This window comes from Rhipicephalus sanguineus, chromosome 1, assembly GCF_013339695.2.
Source record: "Rhipicephalus sanguineus isolate Rsan-2018 chromosome 1, BIME_Rsan_1.4, whole genome shotgun sequence".
Classification (NCBI taxonomy): Eukaryota; Metazoa; Arthropoda; class Arachnida; order Ixodida; family Ixodidae; genus Rhipicephalus; species Rhipicephalus sanguineus.
The window spans coordinates 235,015,858-235,037,938 of record NC_051176.1 but is presented as its reverse complement, the minus strand read 5'-3'; the positions used below and the strand labels follow the sequence as shown (position 1 = coordinate 235,037,938).

Here is a 22,081-nt window from a genome sequence, read left to right as displayed (position 1 = left end):
GGCAAGTAAGCTGGCGTGAGAACTTCAAGGTGATATCACTACCCACCCTTCATTTTTGTTTCTTTTCTAGCTTACCAAGGCTCCTAACTTACCAAGTGAATTTTCCAGGGGCGCAGCCAAAACTTTACTGCGGGAAGGCGTGGAGAGGTGGGTGCAACCTTTCTATATGTATGCGTTCATATGCTATATTTATACACTAGACTCTCAACAATTCAAACTCGTAAGGACCTCACGATTTTCTCTGAATTACTGAAAGTTCGAATTATCAGAAGTTTTCATCAATATGACTCAGGGCAAAATACCAACTAGCGTTACGATGTTTATTGTTTCTCAAGGTTGCAGCAGCATCATACACAGCTCTGCATGATTGACAGTGAAGTTTTTAGCCAACAGTGACCATACTAGTACTCATTATTATACAATGCTTGCACATGTGCATTATTAAGGGATGAAATGTGTTGTGTCCCGCGAGTGCTGGTAGCCCCTTCTCAATCTAGGATGCTTTCCCACATGACACCAGTGTATTGCAGCGAAAGGGACCTTAAGAAGCTTTCGACAAGTGCTAGATTAAGACCAGATTATCTTGCTTGTTTTTTCCCTCTCTCTCGCTTTCTCAGTCTGCATGCGATGGTTGGTATGCACGATTTGGCCAGTTCGGCGGTTCTGTAGGCAGGTACTGTTAGTGGCGTTTATCTGGGACTGTTAGTGGCGTAAAAACGTGAAACGCAAGTGTTCGGCTAGAAGCAACAAAGGCAGCAGATCTTTCCAGGCATGGACAAGCAAAAAGTTTCGATTAAAGGACCAGTAAACGACTCTACGGTCCAAGTTGTGTGATGAAGCGATAACTGCCACAAGAAGTTTGTGAATAAGTGCTGTAATAAAAAGTTACAGGGTATAGAACAACCCACTTCGGCTGGTTTCAGTTTCTCACTCGACCATCCAGCCCTTTTAGGCAGCCAAGAGGGGTAGGCGTAGCCCGCTGTCGTGACTACGACCACTTTAGCAACGCAACGCGACATCAGCGAATAAGTCATCGGCACGCAGCCGACGACCGAGCAAGGCTTCCTCGACGCGTTCACAGCAGGGCCAAGGCGCCGTTTCATAGTGCAGAGGACCAATCGACGAAGTCAGCACAATGTAATGTAGCCCATGCGCAAGATTACGTCACTTCGCATACGAGGAGGATTCAACAGGCGCTGGAGTGGGGCGCAGGAATTGTTTTTCGAAATGGAGCGTTGGCGAGGCGTGTAGCGCTGTGTTATTCATAAAATGTGATCATCACAGCTGTCTGCATAATTGGCGAGCTTGGTTGGGAGATGTAAAAAAAAGGCCGGAGCCTGTTCACTGGCCCTTTAAAGGGACACTAAAGAGAAACAATGAATCGGTTTAGATCGATAAATTGTGCTCTGAGAACTCTAATGCCGTTAATATCGCCATCATAGGTTTATTAATAGAGGAGAAAATCAAGTCCAAAGTTTCATTTTTAAATTTCGCGCCGAAATCTCCCCGCAGTGACGTCATTGATTCCAAAGTGTACTTATCGTATTTTGGCGCCATTGGCTCGACAAAATTACCCCAAACTTTGTATGTTAAGTCTATGGCCCCCTCAGAGGACAATGTACTTCATTTTTACCGAATACGAACTACGTAGTCCCTAGTAGGCGCCTTCAAAACATGTGACGTCACGGGAAATAGTGCGGAAACTTCAAGGTGGCGTCGCCACCCACATTTTGTTTTTCGCTATTTTCTCGCTTACGAAAGCTCTGCTTGCCGTAACAATGGTACCGTTATAATCGTAATAAGATAATATACCATCGAAGATCAACTTCCGGTTTCTCTTTAGTGTCCCTTTAACCAAATTTATGCAATAGGGCAGTTTGAATTAAGTGGCTTTAAAACAAATTGAAAACATAGCAGGCCAACCAAAAATCTAAGATCTGTTTGAATTATAGAGTCTACTGTGTGTATGTGTGTATACACATACAGACATGCACATACACAAACTAAAAATTTCTGGAAAGAGCCAGAGGTTGAAACCCCCCCCACCTATGGTAGAAGCACAATGTATTTATACAGCTCAATTTATTTTTCTCTTTAGCACATTAGTATCCCTTTAGAAAAGCACCGGGCGCTTTTTCACCACATAAGGTACATCCACTTGTCACTTCGAGGCGTCCTGCCATGTCTCTTGACTAGAGATATAGCTCTTTTTTTTCATTAGTGTAAAGACCAAAGGGAAGAATAGATACATGAGTGTCTTCACCCTGATTAGCATAGCTTAGCTTTAAGGAATTAGTGCACAGCCACTCAGTCAGCTAGGAAACGCAATGTGTCATGAGAAAAGGATCGATAGGTGGGCTAGTTGATACTTCATATTCGTTCAGCGAACTGGGAGCACAGGAACGAATGGACAAGTTGTTAGTGAGTGGAACAGTATGGACAAGTTGTTAGTGAGTGCTCGTGTTATGTGGTTCTTCCTTCGTCCATTCCCGCACTCCCAGTTCGCTGAACGAATAATGGGTCATGAGCCACATGATGCCCACATTGAGAGAATGGCCACAAAATGCACTTGATACTTCTGCCATAGTACGTTCTCCATGGAAAAGTCATATTAATATGCCGAATTATATAAGTTGTGCTACTATCGAAGGACATACAGGAAACATCAAGCATTATATGCATTTCCAACAAGATGCTATGATTACACACAAAGAGAAAAAGAAGTAAAGGCACAGATCTAAGCAAGGTCACATTCTAGTGGCTGCTGTGTATATATACTTGTGTTCAATATAAACTGCAACACAATGGTCATGGTCAAAAGGCCACCAAGACCACACAAGAGCACCAATATAAAAGAAACTTGTTTATTAAATGTATACCCGAGACCAGTTCAGCAATTACAGTGGTCCATTTTTTTTCTATCCTTGCACCGCTGTGCAGTCTTGGTGGCCCTTAGACCACAGACACCATGTTGCACCTCATACTGAATGCGACTGTACAAGGTCAGTATAACGGCAGTACTACATTTCCTTTAAACCAATTAAACAGACACCAATTTCGTACTAAGAACAATATGTCAGAAGTTACTAGAACAACAGAAACAAGCGAGAATTAGTTTGTTACAAGACGCAACACACATATTTTGTACGTCAGCAACAATAACAGTTAAAGCTTCAACAAAGCACTGTTTCACTTTCGTCAGCACCCAGATTACAAGACACACAACTTGCACAGCAGAACATTGCATTAAAAAAAAAAAGCCTGCGATATGAAGCGCACTTTCCAGCACCTACACAGCATGAGCTCAGCAAAGCATTAATGCCTAAATAGTAAACAGAAGCTTCCCATTGGTTTGCTTGCATTCAAAGCACCCTCCCTGCTTTTAGTTAAATTGTCAGTTCTTTCTCACAGCTTCAAAGCTTGCTTTGCATCTCTAAATTCTAGCATAGGCGGCAAAAAAGGTACTGTGAGCTGGATCCCACATGTAACCTGCTAACAAAGGTTTTACTTTACAGCAAACAGCAGCATGGCCTGAATGGCGGCCTTGCCTGGCCCTGAATGGCGGCATTATCAATAGCTTCCACCCATTCGCTACCATGTACAAAACTATGCACTAGATTTCACGATCTACTAAACAATGTTTACTTTTGTATGGGTCACACCTTGACTAGCAGTGTCATGCAAATAAACCCTCTTGAAGGCTATCTACAACACTAAATTTTCTTGCACACATTTGATCAAAATTTTGCAGCAAGAAGTGAAAATTTGGGGTAATGGATGCAATAATAATAATAATTGATGGTGTTTTAACGTCCCAAAACTACAATATGATTATGAGAGGGGCCGTAGTGGAGGGTTCCCGGAATTCCGACCACTTGCAGTTCTTTAACGTGCACCTAAATCTAAGTACACAAGCTTCGACCATTTTCGCATCCATCGAAAATGCGGCCGCCGTGGTCGGGATTTGATCCCACTACCTGCGAATCAGCAGTCGAACCCCATAACCACTAGACCACCAGGGTGGGTGGTAATGAATGCAAATCAGATGCTTTAGTCACTCACTGCCCACTTCATTAAGGTTTCATAACAGAAAACAGTGCAGGGCAAATGGGACAAGAAGACAGACAGGACTTGGCTCTGCCTTTCTTGTCCCGTTTGCCCGCGCTGTTTCCTGCTTTGAAGCCGTGCCACAAGCTCAAGTTCAAACCCTTCTAAGTTCATTAAGGTGCCACAAATAAAATATATTCACTTGCTTCACCATGAAAAATGAGCCGTTTCGCAGGGACTGCCAGGTTTCATTCCTACATCACTATAGTCTCATCATAAGGTCAGCATACTCACAAGTACACTTACTCACTCACTCTACATTCATTTTAAGAATATTAGTGAATGATGGAGGCTATCAGTGGTTAACAGGACGAACAAAACAAGTGCCGGTTAAAACATGTGCAAGTGACCGTAAGTGTTAATGAGTACTTGTGAGTGAGAAATGGTCCGAGTATGAAGGCATGGGTATAGTCTGATGTAACGTGGATGCATACTATATACAGTGCACTTATCCTAGTGGACACTACAGTCTAGAATGACAGTGCAGTTATCATGATCAGTTGCATAGTCAACCGCTAGACCAGAATGGTGGCCTACAGCTCAGGCGCACTAAAGAGATTGCAGTGTCTCATTTTCACTAAACAAAGAAGCACCCGCTCACCGTGCACTTGTGCACATATATTGCAAAAACAGATGATCGCGTGATCGCTGCCCTCATTCAGACAGTGTTCAATGCTCCTAACTATACAGTGGGCAAAGCTTCAGCAACACTGAGATCACTGGCATGATATCTACAACTTCTACGAAAATTCCGGATAATATCCAAGCCTTGATCATGAGCAGGTGGTGGTAACTACAGCCAAACCTCGTTACAATGAAACAGGTTGTAATGAAGTATTGCACATAATAAAGCTATTGTAATTCCCCTCATAATTCCAGTAGAGATACATGTATTTGAAACCTCAGTTTAGTCAAGTAAAATTGTTGTATCAAGGGAAATAATGAGCTAAAATCGCCTCCGAAATAAAACAATCCCCACATTTTCATCCCAGCTACATAGTTTTCCACGAGTGCTACTCAAAGCTGCTGTGGCTAGGCTAACCTCCACGACTGCATTGGCCTTGGGCCCCACAAGCTGAAAAAGCCAAGCTAGTGCAGCTTTGTTCATTGGGCTATGCCTCTTGTGTATTGTTCACACAGCTTGGCTGGATCAGTAGTGAAATAGGCATGCTGGATTAACAAGCTGCTGCTTCACCAGTTTTGCGGCAATATTGACGAGAAAAGCCCAAAACGGAAGTGAAACAATAGACAGTTATAGTTTAGTGTTAGCGTGATAGAGGGGGTTAAGGGAATAGCGTTACGACGCCACAAACGTTGGTTGCGGAAAGCGTGTTTTAGTTTAGCGGGATAGCGTTTACGTGCCCAAGCCGGGACGGTGGCGCCACCTAGCGAAGGGTGAATGCGTTAAAAAAACTGAAAAGAACAAAACCGAGAATGCTTGCCTGTATCCCCGCACGCAGCAATATTACCCCTTTTTTTAGTGAAAATAAAAGTAAATAAATATGAACTAAGCACCAAAAGCGAAAATTTTCATGTTGCAGACTTGTTTACACCGATCTTCTAGATAGGCCTAGGGACTTTCGAAATGGGAAGCGATCTCAAAAACTACTCTAAGTTATCCGTAATACCGTGTCGTCGAAGCTACCTGAAGGCAAGCGAAGCCATTTCGCACAGTCGTTTGCTACGAAAGAAGTGGATCCGTCCACATCAACGCTAAATTCAATTCGAAGCGGGCGTCGAAAACCGCCGCCATGTTTTACGTACACTACGTTAACCACGCAAACACGCTAACGCTAAATCTGAAAAATAGCATGCGTATGGTAAATGCTACGGGTCAGTAAGGTACTGCGCATGCGCATTTCGGTCCCGCTATTCCGGTAAGCCCGCTATTCCGTTAAGCCCGCTAAACTATAACTGTCTAATGTCATATTGGTACAGAAGGCAATTACCATAGAAGCTGCTGCGCGGGTGATAATGATTTTTAGCTGCATAAATTGCTGTGAGCATAAAAGCAAGCGAGTGTTGCTGACTTTGACTGGGCATGAGTAGGAAAATGAACAAGTGCAGACTGGTGTGAGTGCACATGGCTGGGAGCAAGTACATATCATGTGAAAATAATGGAGACTAAGTAGGAGTAGGCGCTTATTAAGTTGTCTTATAAGCCTTCCTACAAAGAATCTAAACAGAATAGAAGTTCAGGGGTAGATGGAAGCTTCAAGTGATATAAATTGTCGAACCGGGAACAGGGGTGAGACGGCTGAAATCGATTTGGGAACAGTTTTGGGAGCAGCAAAATTTCAATTTAGGAGCAGGAGAACCTTGTTTGGGAGCAGTTAGCGGCATTTATTATATCAATTTTGGAGCTTGAAAAAACAAATTTGTAGCAACTTGGAGCACATATTTTAATCGGCTTAGAATACACATAACATTCAAACAGCCTTTGGAGAAAGCTTTTTTTAACAGATTATAGCCAGGTATGAACTACACTACCTTTTTAAAACCACGCAATTTATATAACCCGGTTAACAAGATATGAAATAGATAAAAAAAGTTTTCCCACCTAGGTTCACTTTACATTTGAAAATAAGAAAAGAAAAAACTAGGGGTGTGCAAATATTCGAAATTTCGAATATTTTTCTAATAGTGTTTGCTATTCAATTCGATTCACACTCGAATTTTACTATTCGAACTTCCCAAAAACAAATACAGTCAACATCCGATTGAAAGTGACCCATTCAGATTTTCGATACGATGTGCTTCACCGCACTACACTCTCATATTGCGGCAAAGCTCCCTTTCAAGCTCCGTTACAGTCGAACTTGGCAAAGACACAGTCAACGTCCGATTGGAAGTGGTCCCTAGATTTTCAATATGATTCACCTCATCACACCCCCGTATTGCGGCAAAGCTGCCTTTCAAGCTCCGCTATGGTCGCAAATGTATTAACTCAAGAAAACGCTGGTTCCAACATGGAGATGAAAGATGCGGCAGAGGTGGGGGCTCAATTAATGCTGTTTTGGACCTGAAATTTGGGCAGGAAGTCCGAAAAATTGGACGCCGAAGCTTTTTAGAATCCAAAATTTCAGGTGTTCTTGTACTATATCGACGTCTACGAGGCAGGTTTGGAACTCCGGACTTGAAGGGAGCACACCCTTGTCCGCCACATCAGTTGGGTTTCCACAGAAGTTAAAAGAGGAGGAGAGGCTGAGGAAATGGCATCTTTGCTTATCACGTGCAAATAAAGTCTTGTCGGCGACACTTTGGTTGCACCACACCATGTACATAAATACAATTTGGCCTCTACATTGCCTCATTCTTGATAAGATAACTATGAAACACCACCCCACCAGTGCTTCATCAACCTAGCGAAAAGAAACATTCATGTTGCTATCTCATAAGAATATGCTTAGGAATCCTCTCCATCTTTTTTTTCTGCAATTTCGCTTCGAAGTATTCGAGAAACATTCTAGAAATATTCGAAAAATATTCGATTTGATTCGCACTCACACTTCAATATTCGAATTCACTTCGCACCCAAAATTTTGTTATTCGCACAGCTCTAGAAAAAACATCACACTTCTCAAATATTAAAAAGAAGACTGATTGCACAAGAATTTTAGTCACATAGCAGTAGGTCTTTGCTTTAGATAAGCAATACCATTTAGCAAATTACTGCTTTCACTTTTTGTTGGTATGCTTATTTAGCTTTTCAAGCTTCCCCAGAGCTTCCTGTAGGTCAGTGTTCCCCTTCGTGGAGGGGGGGGGAGGGGGGGAGGAGTGCAAAGTCTGCCGCATACCGCCCATACTTCGACTAAATCTGGATTGGGGGCTGCGATGAACCTTCGCCCTCCCTGAAGGGGAACGAACCCTGCGTACGCCTATAAGCACCCCATCACAATAAAGCGCCTTCAGCTTTCTGCTCGGCCGCACGGGTGGCGTAGCGTCAAGTGTACCGCACGCTTTTAATAGGTGATAACAAAAGCGCGCTGCACCACCATTCGCTCCTTGATGTCGCCACCATGTGCTATAGGACGGTCGTACGAGAGAGCCCGAATCAGCGCTGCAGCAAACGAACAAACAAAAAAAGGCTTTGTCGTGCGCACTTGAGGCACTACTTACAGCGGCACTGCATTTATTTCCTCCTTGGCGGCATCGGCGCAAGCCAGGAGATGCAAATTTGAACTTAGTGGTTAGTCACCTACTACCGTTAATTGCGTAGTTATGCCGCGTTCACGGCAGGTATGTTGTAATGAGGAACGCATGCAGCCGGAAATATTCGCTCTATCTGCACGAAAAATATTCACCTTTGCTCATTGCGGGAGAACACACACAGCAGCGTCGACACCAAAACCGTAGCTAGCAGAGGAACAAGCTACGCACAATAAAGAAACTAAGAGTGAACAACCCCACTACGCGCTACGTATGCCACTCGATAGTTTTCGCTACGCGACAGTTCACAGTAGCGCCACAATCGGCTACCAAGAAGCAGCAAGCTAGCGGAGCGGCAGCGCATTTAGGGGGGGGGGGGGGGGGGTCACACATATTTACAACCACTCAGAGGCGATTATCACAGCACTATGGAAGCCTCCATTACAAAGGCGCGTAGAAGGAAACACTTGGGCGCATTAACGTGTTCTGCAAACGTATCCCTGGCGCGGCTTCTAAAGTTACGTTTTCCCCCGCTGAAACTGACGCGGGCTTGAAAATTCTTGCTTGTGAGGCCATTTCGGTGCAGTTCGGCGCAATTTTTGCAATTTTTGTGCTTTTGGAGCAGCTTGGCACAGGAAAACGGAACCGTATCAAAAATGCGCAATATGCGCAGCTGTCGCACCCCTGCGGGAATGTCACTGGAGCCAACATTTCACTAAGTGGACTTGTCTACGTCAGGGTTGCCCTGACAAAGACAAGTCCACTTGTCGAAACACTAGCTCTAGCAACATCCCCTGCTCAATGATTTTAATGCAATAGCAATTATATGGACACCCAAGGTGCTGCCACCGTCGTCAACAGTTGCCATGAGGTTCTGTATCAAATCCAAGGGCAATAACATTGCCTGGCGTGTCGTATGTTCTACGTGCAAGTGAAAGCGTGTGAGGGCCACCGATGATCATGGCTCAAGTGGAGAGGAAGAGCACCGGCCATCTCCGTCGTGCTAAAGGCCCATGGGGGGAGGGGGGGCTCCTGAGGTGGGGGCTACACGGCTGTGGCAGGAACTGTTAACCCAGATCGGCCAGGTGCGGTCACACACGCCCTATCTCGGACTGGGATTAGCAGACAGCTCATACCTTTGTACGTGCTGTGTTCTCACCACTGTTTTCATTAAAGCGGTGGACAATACAAACGTCACTTTCACTGCAGAGGCCATGTTCCTTGCGTAAGCGTTTTGTTGAGTCACGCCAGGTCTGATGCTAAAAGAGTTAGCTGCTAATGTTATTTCGTATAATATTCCAATTTGTTGCTATTGCATTCAATGCTTCGCAACACAGTAGGGAAAAATTTGTGCATACAGCCCACAGAAATTACTGCGTACAGTTATGTTTCGGACGCCAGATCTAGCTTGATTTTTCAGCCATACCCCATGCACAATAGTATCACTAAATATGGCAACCACGATGATGGCATCATTCAGCTAAGTTACACACCATACTCTCAGTTCTAAAAAGATTCTTTCTTGTGTTCTAAAAAGACTTCTTTCTTGTGTCCGTGTTTGCACGCCCTGTCTTTTTAGAACGAATACTTACGAACTAGCTCAGCTCTCTTATTCTAAGCTCTCAGTTGCACTGGCAAGATGGTTTCTTGGTTTCCAGAGAGTTATACAACTACTGAAAATAGATTTACATCCATGCAGCGATGTTACTAAACCGTAGCATTGGTCGCAAGAATGCAGCAAAGCAGCATTGGTTAAGTTTAGAAGGGCTAGCTTGATAGGCACAGCAGCAGTAGATGGCAGATTATCGCAGGATGTTTGTCATGGCACTCATCAGTGATCGGGCCTGAGATAATGCACAGACTACACTTAGGACCACAAAAGTGTCGAGCAGGCCTACCAAATTTATCTGTGCACTTAAAGATCAAAATGGATTTAGCCCAGAAGGGAGGCAGTTTGGGCAAATTGGTGTTGCATTACATTTTCACAAATTAATGCAACTCGAAAAGAATGATGGTACCAAGTAGATAATGGAGACAGGAAACGGGTGGCAGAACAGGTTTAGCTCACGAGCAGATGGAAAGCATGGCGTAACACAGTATAAGCCCCTTGCACTCAAGGCTTAACTTCACAGCATTGTGACAGCACACTACAGGTGAATGCAAAACATTCCTGTGACTTCAACCACCCCGGAATATTAAGTAGATTTAAACACAACAGTGAGCAAGAGCCTGTAAAAATGCTGGACTTGTAAGAAATGCTTAACTTGCATTTTTGCAAAGCATATCTCTAACGGAACTTTGAAAATAAACTGACTCGAGAGCCTCAAGTAAAGAACTAACTTTCTTTAAAATTTGTCAATGCCTGGCACTTGTGACAAAGTTTTATGCAAATTCTATTACTATTCAGATTTGCTTTGAGATTATTCCTTACTTACTATTTGCTTTGACAAAAGAAAACATATGCACAAGCTTAATAGTACATACAAATGCAAAAGGATTCCAATGTGCTGCCACTAATAGCCACAGAGCAAAAAGCCAAAAAACTAATAACAGTCTCAAGAACTGAACTGCTAGCTATAAATGAACCAGCTCCACCTAAAGGTTCAGCATACTGCACCAGCAATATCCCAGTTTTGGTAGAGAATGGGTTTTAAGCCAGAATACTGCCATTCAGGTCAAGTCCCACGGTTCCCCCAATACCCAGAGCTGCAAGACAGCAATGATACCTAGCCATAAGAAAGTGCCATGTAAGCAAATACTACAGGTTGCACGTGGGGTTCATAGGGACAGGGGCTTAAGAAAAATGCGAGGCACTCACGCTGCACCGTGATGGACACGGTGCGCGTCTGGCCCGTGGCACCCGACTCCACCCGGGGGCTCTGCTGTAAGGGGGCGCTAGCACCACCTCCTGTGCTGTTGGGTGCAAATAGCCTGCGACGCACTGCACTGCCTGGAGACTGGAACCGCTCCGCCACCGACACAGGTGAAAGTGGCACGTCTGCATCAAAGGCCGCCACGTCAAAGACACAGAGACCAGGCAAGGCCACAAACTGCCAAACTGCCTGTCCAGCGCTGATGCAGCCCCGTCCACAATGGTCTGAAGGCTGGCAGGGGAGTTCCTCACAAGATGTAACATCATTCATGCATGCCTCATAAAAAAGTTCACACAAATTTTCTAGTGAGGTTCCCTTTATTATATAGTCCCTTTTTTTCCTTCCCTATGCTAAACATACATGTGGAATCAACACAGTAGCATGCTGTTCAACAGTCACACAATAACACAAAGTAAAAACAATACCTGACAGCCAGCGCATGACATCAGTGTTCCTCTTAACCCCCTCCCACACTTTTTTTCTTGATAATTTTGTCTTGTCAGTATGATCTTACAAGAAATTGTTTCATTATGTACAAGTAAACTTTGCCCAGTAGAACAGCAGAACTGCACCAGATTTTTAACAAACAGAGCTGGTCCTATCAGTTTCACAAAGTGATCATAGATGATAGTACAATACTTATATGATGAAGTCATATCATTAAAATAATTTGTAACATAAAGCACAGACACCATTGCTCCTTTCCTCAGACAGTGAAAAAATGTTACACTTGGTTGCAACTGCAATGGCAAAGTGAAAATAGGAAAGCTGAGGCAGCCAACAGTTGCAGTTCGAGCAATGGCTACTCGTTGCATTGCTTTCAGTGATGTAAAAGACAGCTTCTTGTACTACTAGCAAAGTGTAGGCACTATATGTAAAGATTATGTTTCATTCTGCTGTGTCCATGACATTTCTTGCAATATACCTTGAAATGCTTTTAATTTGTTCTGTATGATTATTAACTGTATTACTACTACTGAAAAACTTAGAAACATTAGAAAAATGTAGAGACAAGGATCTCAATATTGGAGACAATTGCTGGCAGGCTCAGAAGAAAAATACATCCTCAGTTGAAAGCACTGAGGGGAAAAAAAAACATGAAAAAGGGGTTAAAAAGCATGGGACCAAATATAGCATTTAACAAATGACATACCACAATACAATATTGCTGTTGTAAGCAACTACACATTATCAAGGCAGATTATAAGGACTCCCTAGCAGGCAACAGACAACATGCCAAATCACAAGACCCACAGAAAGGGGTACGGTCTTCAAAACATGCCCAGAGATATTTACCCTTCCTATTTGACAGGGAAACATCCTGGTCACCTCTCAGACCTTTCAGTGGCAAATGGGCACCAGGAGTATGTGGTTCACCAATATCATTTCCATCAACCTCCTGAAATGTCTCGATCTGCCGCTGAAGCAATACCTGCGCGGCCAACACAACATTAGTACATAATATGCAACAAATACTTTGTATTTTCAAGCTTTGCCAGGCTTCCAGAAGGAAAAAAATTTAATTTGACACTGAGCTGGCTGCAACTGCACTTTACCTAATACATAAACGAATTAGCAAGGTGTGGGGTAAGCACTTAGTCCTCAAAAATAGCATTTGTGGCATTACTGCCCAAATCAGTACTTAACGCTATCTCAGAAGGCAGCCCTAACCACCTACAGTCAAACCTCATTAATACGTACCCGCTTTAAACATACTAACGGTTAAAACGTAGTTGCGACGAATCCCCGACCGAGTCCCATAGAGCCCAATGCATTCGATGACCGCTTAAGCCGTAGTGGTTCACCCTATGCCTACCGGTTAGTGCGTACCCTGCGTACCGCGATAACTTTTTGTGGCATAAAATTTTACAGCACTGCTGAAATTCTCGACAGCACAATGTGCCACCAGAGGTTTCCCGTCTTTTCAAGAAATGCGGAGATCGGTCGATCACCGATTCCAACTTCCACGCGATTGCGGCGATGCCTTTGCAGGTAAGCATCGGGAAAGAACGAAGGCGAGGCGGCGGCAACCAACAAGCGCGCCGGCATGACTTAGCGCTGATAACCTTATCATAATAAGTATCTTCAGCTATCTGCTCGGGCACGCTTGCAGCGCAGCGCTACTTTAAGCCTACTGCACACTTTTATTAGGCAACAACCTCAACGCGCTGGGCCACCGATCGCTGCCACCTCGTGCGGGGCCGTGTTCAAGTGCGCACCGCTTTGTAGAAACGAAAGCAGATCGCTGTTGCAGAGTTGAGCGTTGCGGGTCGCGGATGCCGCGAAATTTCGCTGCATTGACGCTATCACGCTAAAAGCACGCGTACGGTAGGGCCCGCTCACACTAGCGGCACGGCAGCTCGCTGTTTGTCGTTCTCAGGCTGCCGTGCACAAGCGATTTCATTTGCGCATGTCAGCCGTTCTTTGCCGTTCGGAGGATAGGCCCGAGACCCATTTTCTCGCTGTTTTCCGGCTGCCGGAGAGCTACGTGGCCAATCAGCAACGGAGGAGCGGTTACCATGACTACGGTACGCCATGTCGTCCGTTTTCGTCTTTCCGCGTCGTCTGCATCTGTCGCAGGACGCTTCGAGCTGCTTGCTTTCTGCTCCGCGTTTTTCACGCTAGAAGTGCGAATGTCGTCCGTGTCTTGCCAGGCATGGTTCCAGCAATCAATAGAGCGTTTTAGTCTGTCCGGCATTAAAAACAGAGTCGCGTACAACGAAATAAAATGTCCCCAAGCTGGTGCCAGGTCAAGTGGCGCCAGCTATGGAGGATTAGAAACAACTAACAAACGCATAATCTATGTCCTCCGAGCATTCGGAAGCACCCATCTCGACTCGCTAAGCCTACAGCATCGATTATTTGAGTATGGATCTCCAAAACGGGGCCGAATCGGCATGACTACTTTGCTGTCGAAGCTTAAGGTCAGGAATCTAAAGCAAGAGGAAGCATCAGTTCGGAGCTTACATGCTACAGAGTGCACAGCAGCCACTTGATAGATTCGAGGTGGACGACAACCGCTTTTGGCAGTGCGGCCATGTTTTTCGGAGGCTCGTCGGCAAAGCTTGCCGTACAAGTTGGACAGCTCTCGCGCGTGCGGCGACGGCGGCACGTTCTGCAGCGCCGCGCCGTTGCGGCAGGCTTGCCGCTAGCGTGAGCGGGCCAGAACAGGTACAGCAAGCGTAGCGCTGTTGTAACCATACTGCATGCTTTTATTATGCGACCACTCAACGCGCCTCTGTCCGCTGCCAGGACCGCTACAGCGTCGCGGAGGAAGCACGACATTCCGAACAAGCTACTCGCCGCATCTGTGCACAGCATGAAGCGAAGTAGGCATGGAGAACACTCCCACGTCAAATGCGCGCATGCCGTACAGCAAGCGACCCGGTAGTGACGGCGTGAGCCGAGTAAGCGACGCGCTGCACGCAACTACCCAGGAGACGATCGGCCCCACGCGGCTGTACCGCGTGTCAGTTTTTGTTTAGTAGCAGATCGTGGTACAGACGCATACACATATATCACGGAATGCAGACACTGTCCGTTCTGTCGCTATGTCGGGCACTGCGTATCCCGGATCGTGTAATAGTTTCAAAATGCCCTTTGGTGTTACGGCCACCATGCGCTATCAGGTGGTCGTGCGAGAGTGCTGGGATCTTTTCTCCACTTTGGCAAAAAGAAAGAAAAGGCTTTGCGGTGGGTACTTTAGGCAATATTTGCTGTGGCACTCCATTTATTTTTTTGCTGGCGGCGATGGCGTACGCCAGGACAGGCATATTTGTACTTGGTGGCTAATGCGTACTACTGTTTAGTGCGTAGTTATGCCGCGTTCCCGGCAGGTACGTATTAACGAGGTTTCACTGTATTATGACCAACTTTCTGGTGCATATCATTACGGAAACCTTTCAAGCATGTTTCAGTTTATGCACTGTGTAGTGAAACACTATCTATTCCTGCTTCTATTCCTTTCTTAGTCAAAACAGCGCAACATAAACACAGAAATGGACCCTTCTTGCAAGTAAACTTCTTGAAAGTCAAATTAAAGTAGCTCAGTTCAATTATAAACGGGTTTGACTTTAATAGCTTGCAGTATATCACAACAGACCTCTTTGCACATTGGTACAGGCTGTTCAGAATGCTCAATAGCATCCCACAGAGGTGAGTCATCTTTCCAAGATAGACACTCCAGGATTTGCTCCTCGATCTGCAAAACAGAGCAATAGTAAGCACCAAGTAAAAAAGACTCACTTAACACATTCATGTCTGCATCCATCCCGATGAATTGCCTGCCACCGGCAATTCCGAATTCGAATTTCCCGCTCCTGAAGTGTTCCTGGACTAATAGGGGCATCCAACAAGCAAAAGAAACACTACTCTTGCCGTTTCGCTTTTTCACTTCTCCGTCACGCAGGGGTCTTTAAAGCGCTGACAAAGTTGGCCATCATGGTGCCGATGTTTGCGCTGCACCTTCATGGAGATGGCGCCCCTTTACCGATTCCAATGCTGCATCCGTATGTGGCTCCCAAAGGGAGCCTTACGAAGTCATATAAAGTACTCTACAAATGTGAGGCCCAAAGAAACTGTGAAATTGTCCAAGCACACAGAATTACACATGACAGCACTGACAGATCTCCGTACCGTATTACGTACCAGTGCACACAGAATTTGTTTATCTCAGGGAGCTTTGAGAGAGGCAGATGTCACAGGCACTCTTAACATAGGGCGGTGAAAACCATTATCTGGTGTTGACCACAAGTTCTCTTGGTTGTAGCCTCCATGGTTGCGCTGGATGATTTTTGCCATTCCATGCAATTGGTACCAATACAGTCAAATCAGACTATTTCAAACTCGGATAAATTGAATTATCCTTTATTCAAATTATATTCAATTACAACGACGCTTTAACATTATAGCATAGGAACATCTTCAGCTACATTGAACAAAAATAGCTAGAGCACTTCATACATTGAACATCGAGCAGCGTGAAACGCGCCATACAGTTACAGTTGCCTTTCCCTCAAAAAGCTGGGTTTTCCGAATGGAAGGGGGCTTTCCCACATGCATTTGGGAGAGCAAGTGGTGTGATTAGGAGGGCAGCGTCAGACATATGCGAGTCCAAACTACCATTTGCAATCCCGCCCTTTCTGCCATGATTCCTCATCATCGTGTCCGTCCCCATGCGCAGTCGCCAGGGTCGCAGTTTGCTCTTCCACTCCCTTTGTTAACGCTGTGGCTGCGGTCAAACAGAAGAACCTGCTCTTCTCCACAAAGCTGGCGATAATCAACACAGTGAAACGTGGAGAACAGATGTCTGATATCGCTGCTGTGCACAGCATACCAAGAAGCATGCCGAGTACGATATTGAAGAAAGCTGACATTAGGGCCAAGGCGGACTATAGAGACTTCCGGCATTTGACGAGCACAGAGAGCTGCATATGAAGGTGCTAAGGCGCTGTTTACATCAATACCATATTTTCTCGCATATAACCCGCCCCACGTATAAACCACACCCCTCAACTACAAACTACACAAAAAAATCCCCGTGTATTCCCGTGAGGCCAGCTTGCTTGCATTATTGTGAAGCAGTGCCGTGAAGCGAATTGGTGCACCGAAACTCTCACTGGAATCACAGTAAATTCTTTAAAAGTTTTATACAGGATTACACTATATATATAACTAATTCCCCCACCCCCCCTTTTTTTTACGGGTTCAATATATGCAGGTTTAATTGTAGTAGAGTAAAAAGAATTTCCTCTGTAAGGTGGTGCTATGCACTTTTTTAGTATGACATGTGTTCTGCTAATGACAAAAGAAGTATTTATTGGACCACCCAAAAAGCGCTACTTTTCCAACGGAACACATTAAGGGGAGACGCTCCTCGAAAAATTTTTTCTTCAAGTATTTGTCACAGCTCAATGAAACTTTCACCATTTATAGAGTTTGAGCTCCGCTTTTGAAATCTGCTTTTATTTTTTTTTAGCTCATTTGGTTAATTTTTTGCAGACAATGCATTTGTGAAAACAGTGCATTTTTGTGCAAGCTTAGCTAACAATAGTGAGCCCCAAAAACACTAAAAAAATAGATCATATTGCTCCTAACGAATTGAGGAATTCAATAAAGCAAGAAAACATAGGGTAACGTATGTGTGTTAGCCTAGAAAAAAATTGCAATGCTGAAGTTTCAGTTTTACCATTCTCAAGGAAGAAACTTATCAAATCATCTTGCTGAATATGCTTGTGGAAAACTGTGAAAGTTGTTTCTTTGAATTGAGGACATGTTAAACTATAAGCATGCCAAATTTCATTACGATCCGACTACATAAAGGGCACAAATTTTAGTGCACAGACTCTAAAAATGCAGCAAAACGAAGAACTGAGAAAAACATGTTTGAAAGCTTGACTACGGTGGATGCTACGCTAGACTACGGTGGGGAAAAGATTTTTTTTTTCTGTACTTTCAGCAAGAAAGCCGCGTTGTCAAAGTGGGCTCTGGGAGAAGAGGGTTAGGCCTACATGCTCGCGAAAATTCAAGAGCCCGCAACGCCGCGGATCGATATGACGCATGCATGAAACTTGGGTAAATTCGCGCTTTCACGAGCCACCACGAGGGCTATTATTGTACTTTTTCTCAACTTCTAGTTGATTCTTAGCTTTGATTCTTTAATATATTAAAGAGGAGGCTTGGGGGAATACAAAACACAACAAAACACAAATTCAACTTTTTCGAAAAAAAATCGCCATTTTTCGAGGAGCATCTCCCCTTAAAGCACAGTGCAAAATTGCAATCTTACATGATTAAGGTGCTTCACCACTTCTCGCCACAAGCCCTCTTCAGCACGGATTAAAGGCTCAATGATCTTGTAGAAGTTGTAAGGCATCAAATTGAAGACTTCCAAGATCCACGGGAAATCTCTGTATAGTCAATCACATAAACACTGTAAAGGCACTAAATGCCAAAGCTCTTACTTGACGTCACAGTCACTGTGATGCAGAAAAATGCTGTGGTAAATGGAAGCAGTCCAAACTATACTAGCATTGCCACACATCAAGCTCCCTTTGAATTAGCACAGTACCTTTTGTTACATGCACATTCATGAGAAAAGCATTCAGTGAAGAAATTACTACAGTTTAACAAGTACAAGCACAGGAATGTACTGGCACAACCTACACGTAAAACACAGCTACTTCAGCTAAACCACTGCTTGCATGATCGCACATGCTCTCATTAACTCTTTCGTTATCGCGAGAAAATGGTTATTTTTCATATGTCTCGGGAAGAGAGTTTTGCCAGCTTGAAAAGTAAGTATTAAAATAGAAAAAAAATCTGAGCCGAGATAATGCTTCACCGCTCGTGCAATGCGGTGAAGCATTTCCTGGTTTCCATGAGACGCAGGTGCACTCGTGCACTTTTCGCATAAAATCTTTTTTTTATGAGAATAGCCTGCTGGTGTTCCAATATAGATGGATGGGCACGATGTGAACAACACCTATATAAATCAGATGTGCAATGAACTTCACCAGTTCATCTGGCATCACCTCTTTCCATGAGCCACCTCTCTCCACATAGGCTGCGTTCCAAAATATGCATCCAAGTATATTTATTCGTATTTTTACAGATAGCCTTAAAAAACGAACGAAATCATGTGCAGTCCTAAAACGTCTCGCGCCGCTCTGTAGTGCAGGGCTGAGATCTGCTCCGGCGGCCTTCTTGTCGTGAGGAGAAGCTTTGCAGCCGGCGCCAGCACATCGGGCCCCAGCGACGTGTTGGCCTCGCACGTAACCAGACTAGCTCTAAGATTGTGCACAAAGGTCAGCAGTACGCACGCACGGCGGAGGAGACCACTTGAGGCCATAAACGAAACCAACCCCTGAACGGCTGTGCGTGTCCCAGGCTGACGCAAAACATCGTCGCCATCAGAGCTTGAAGTTGACGTGATGTCATATTCGGACTCGAAGCTCGTCGTCACTAAATTCAGGTGCGGTGGCAAGATAGTTTCAAGCGGTGCGCGTTTCTCGCAGCGCAGGTGCACAACCATGCACGCGTGACGCCGCCGCCATAGGAGCGATTAGCGACACGGGATGTGGCCCTTTGTCTGATATAACAACAGAAGCAAAACCGAAGCTGTGGGAAACTGGCTGAAAAGGCCAAGTCCACACGTTATACATGCGGCGGACCTTCGGAAATAATTTCTGGTAGCATAAATCTTCCTCAATTCCAAACAACAGCTCTCTAGTGAGTAGCTGGTGTAAATTTAAGGCCATAATTACCGCTCAACACTGTCAGATTGCGAAGCAGACACCATAATTTGATATTTGACTTGCAAAAATTCTTTTGATTACAGAACGTTGATGTTACTGAAGCATAACCCCGAGCAACACGCATTTCTGCCAAGTTCTTCAGCCAAGCGCATTTTCCCTACAACACACGCACAGTGGTTCGCGTAAAGGTCTGTAAAAAATCACTACGTTGCTAAAACGGGCAAATTCAAACTGATTTTGAAAGTTCAGTGACGAGACTGACTAGTAGGAGGTGCTAGGCACACGAGAAACAAATTCAACATGCCATAATCGCCGATTCAAAGCATCGATAACTGGTGATCGATTTGAATAGGCGTGGTAACGAAAGAGTTAAACGGCCTTCAACCACTTTCAGTTCAAAAAATTTGCAAGGCGATCAGGGTAGTTAGTTCTTTCAAATCTCTTATGGAACACTTGGTGTTGCAGAATGCAGCCACATAAAAGTAGTGCCTTACTTCTTGCATTTCACACGCAAGGTGCAAGGCATATAAAAATACATAAGAAACCGTGTGCTGAAACAACTGCACAGGATACTACTGTAGGATGTAAAAGCAAGTTGTAAAGATGTAAAGCAAGATGTAAAGAATAATAATAATATCTGGGGTTTTACAAGCCAAAACCCTGATATGATTATAAGGCCCGTTGTAGTGTTGGCCTCCAGAAAGTATGACCATCTCATGTTCTTTAATGTGCACCGACATCACACAGTACACGGGCCTCTAGCATTTCCCCTCCAAACGAAATGCGACTGCTGCAGCTGGGATCGCACCACTGCCTTCGGGTCAGCAGCTGAGCACCGTAACCTCTGTACTACTGAGGCAGGCTTTTCTAAAGAATGAAATGGCCTTACCTAAAATGGAAGTTGCTCCATTATTCCCTCAGTGAAAACAAGAAGTACCCAAACTACCCCTGTATGTGAAAGGCAATTGATGACTGAAAAGCGCTGATCTCGTACTTGTGCACAGTAGATTTTCTGGAAGTTCCAGCTGACACACAAAATTTACACACGTTAATGTTTTGTCACTCTTATGGTCTTAAAATCGGGCCTCACTGAATAATATAAACTTGAATGAGCAGCATGCGCGCACCTGATGCTGTAACATACATGTTTTTGGCACTCTAGAGGCTCGCCTGCTTTGCAGCATTAAATGCTATCCTGATCGCCATTGCATCAGAATAGTTCAAGTAATGGGGAATTTCAAAGAATATGGATCACAAGGAGGGCAACTTCTTACGGTCCAGATAGCAACAAAACTTGAAAAAGTTGTCTGAGACAATGACAATGCATATTATGATATTATGTGTTAATAAAGTAGCTGAAGGTTTCATCTCACTACTTCTCACTGACAGTATCAGAGGCATGCTACATGCTTTCTTTCCTTAGTCAGGTGCACATTTATTTAATAAGTGCACATTATTTTCTACTACGACCATAAAAGCTCGCATTACATTCAGGGCATGTTAGAATTGTACAAATAATTAAAATGAGACAGCAGAGTATTTTGAGATCTTTGCTAAACTTACCAGTAATATTTTTTTACTTAACTGCAACACTTATCCAAGTAATCATCGAATGGCTTCATCAAAGGAGTTTATTGCCTCATGAATCAACTGCAGCAAAAATTTTTAGAATCTGTTGACTACGAGCGGAGTTACAGGGGTTTGTTGCACACTGTAAGCACTTTCTCTCTTCTCTCATCCCGATGAACGTGCTGGAAGCTAAGCAGGGAGGGATGGCACAGGGAAAGAAGTTAAGTCACACAGGCGTCATGACCTTGAGCACGTTCTTTTCGTTTTTTTTCTTCGAGCGAATGGCTTACTTTCAGCGTGTTCGCAAGCGAATGGGCACGTCACGCCATAGCAGGCTAACCACTTTGCTAGTCCATCCGCAAGGTGTGCGATTCTCTGGAATGTCAAGGACACGTGATGGGTCTTGTTGCCACTAGCTGAACAAATAAAATAGATTTTGCTTGAAGGTGTGCTTGTAATGTGTACCGTTACGTTGCGCGAACTCGACGTCTAAGTGCAGTTAAACCTGGATATAACAAAATTGACAAATTCCCGAAAAAATCCGTAACAAACAGGTTTTCGTTATATGCAGTTTTAGCACGAAAATTTGGAAAAGAAATGCACAAATTAAACAAAAAGGGAACTGAAGGCAGAGCGCACTCTAAACATTTATTTAGCGGCAAAAAACTGCTTTACTTTGCTCTATTTCTTGTTTGTAAGGGATCGCAATACTGGACGTTCGCAGGACATCAATCTAGCTCTGCTCTGTCATCGTCTGGCCTTGGCCTCCGAGATTGGCTCCGGAATCGCGACAGCGCGTTGCCCAAGCTAATCGTGGATGCCACGGTCTAACGAATCCGCGGCGCGGTGCAAGACGGCAAAGCGCATGACGAATCGACCTCCGAAGATCCATCGTTGTCTGAGACAGTTTCCCCCAGCGCCTAATCTGACATCTCCTTGGTAGTAATGGTGCAATCCTCCGCAAAACACGCACACACACACACACACACACACAAAGCTGCACGTCGTCAGGGGCTGCACCATGCACGCGCAGTGAAACAACGTACGCACGCACGGCGTCGAAAACGAAGAGCAAACGACACGGATACCACTGAATATTCGGAAAAGCGCTCTCCATATGCGGCGTGA

At 44.5% G+C, this 22,081-nt stretch overlaps 1 protein-coding gene across 2 annotated transcripts in view; it reads right to left on the bottom strand.

Moving 5' to 3' along the window:
• LOC119374909 (retinoblastoma-like protein 1) overlaps nucleotides 1–22,081 on the bottom strand; it is a 102,600-nt gene that overhangs the window by 41,025 nt on the left and 39,494 nt on the right. The window contains exons 13-16 of one of the 2 annotated variants that reach the window (XM_037645113.2): nucleotides 17,917–18,037; nucleotides 15,232–15,330; nucleotides 12,426–12,561; nucleotides 11,075–11,254 (exon numbers count right to left, since the gene is read on the bottom strand). In XM_037645113.2, the coding sequence (XP_037501041.1) occupies nucleotides 11,075–11,254; nucleotides 12,426–12,561; nucleotides 15,232–15,330; nucleotides 17,917–18,037 (536 nt within the window). The remainder of the gene's footprint in view (nucleotides 1–11,074; nucleotides 11,255–12,425; nucleotides 12,562–15,231; nucleotides 15,331–17,916; nucleotides 18,038–22,081) is intronic. The other variant, XM_037645120.2, reaches the window with a different exon arrangement.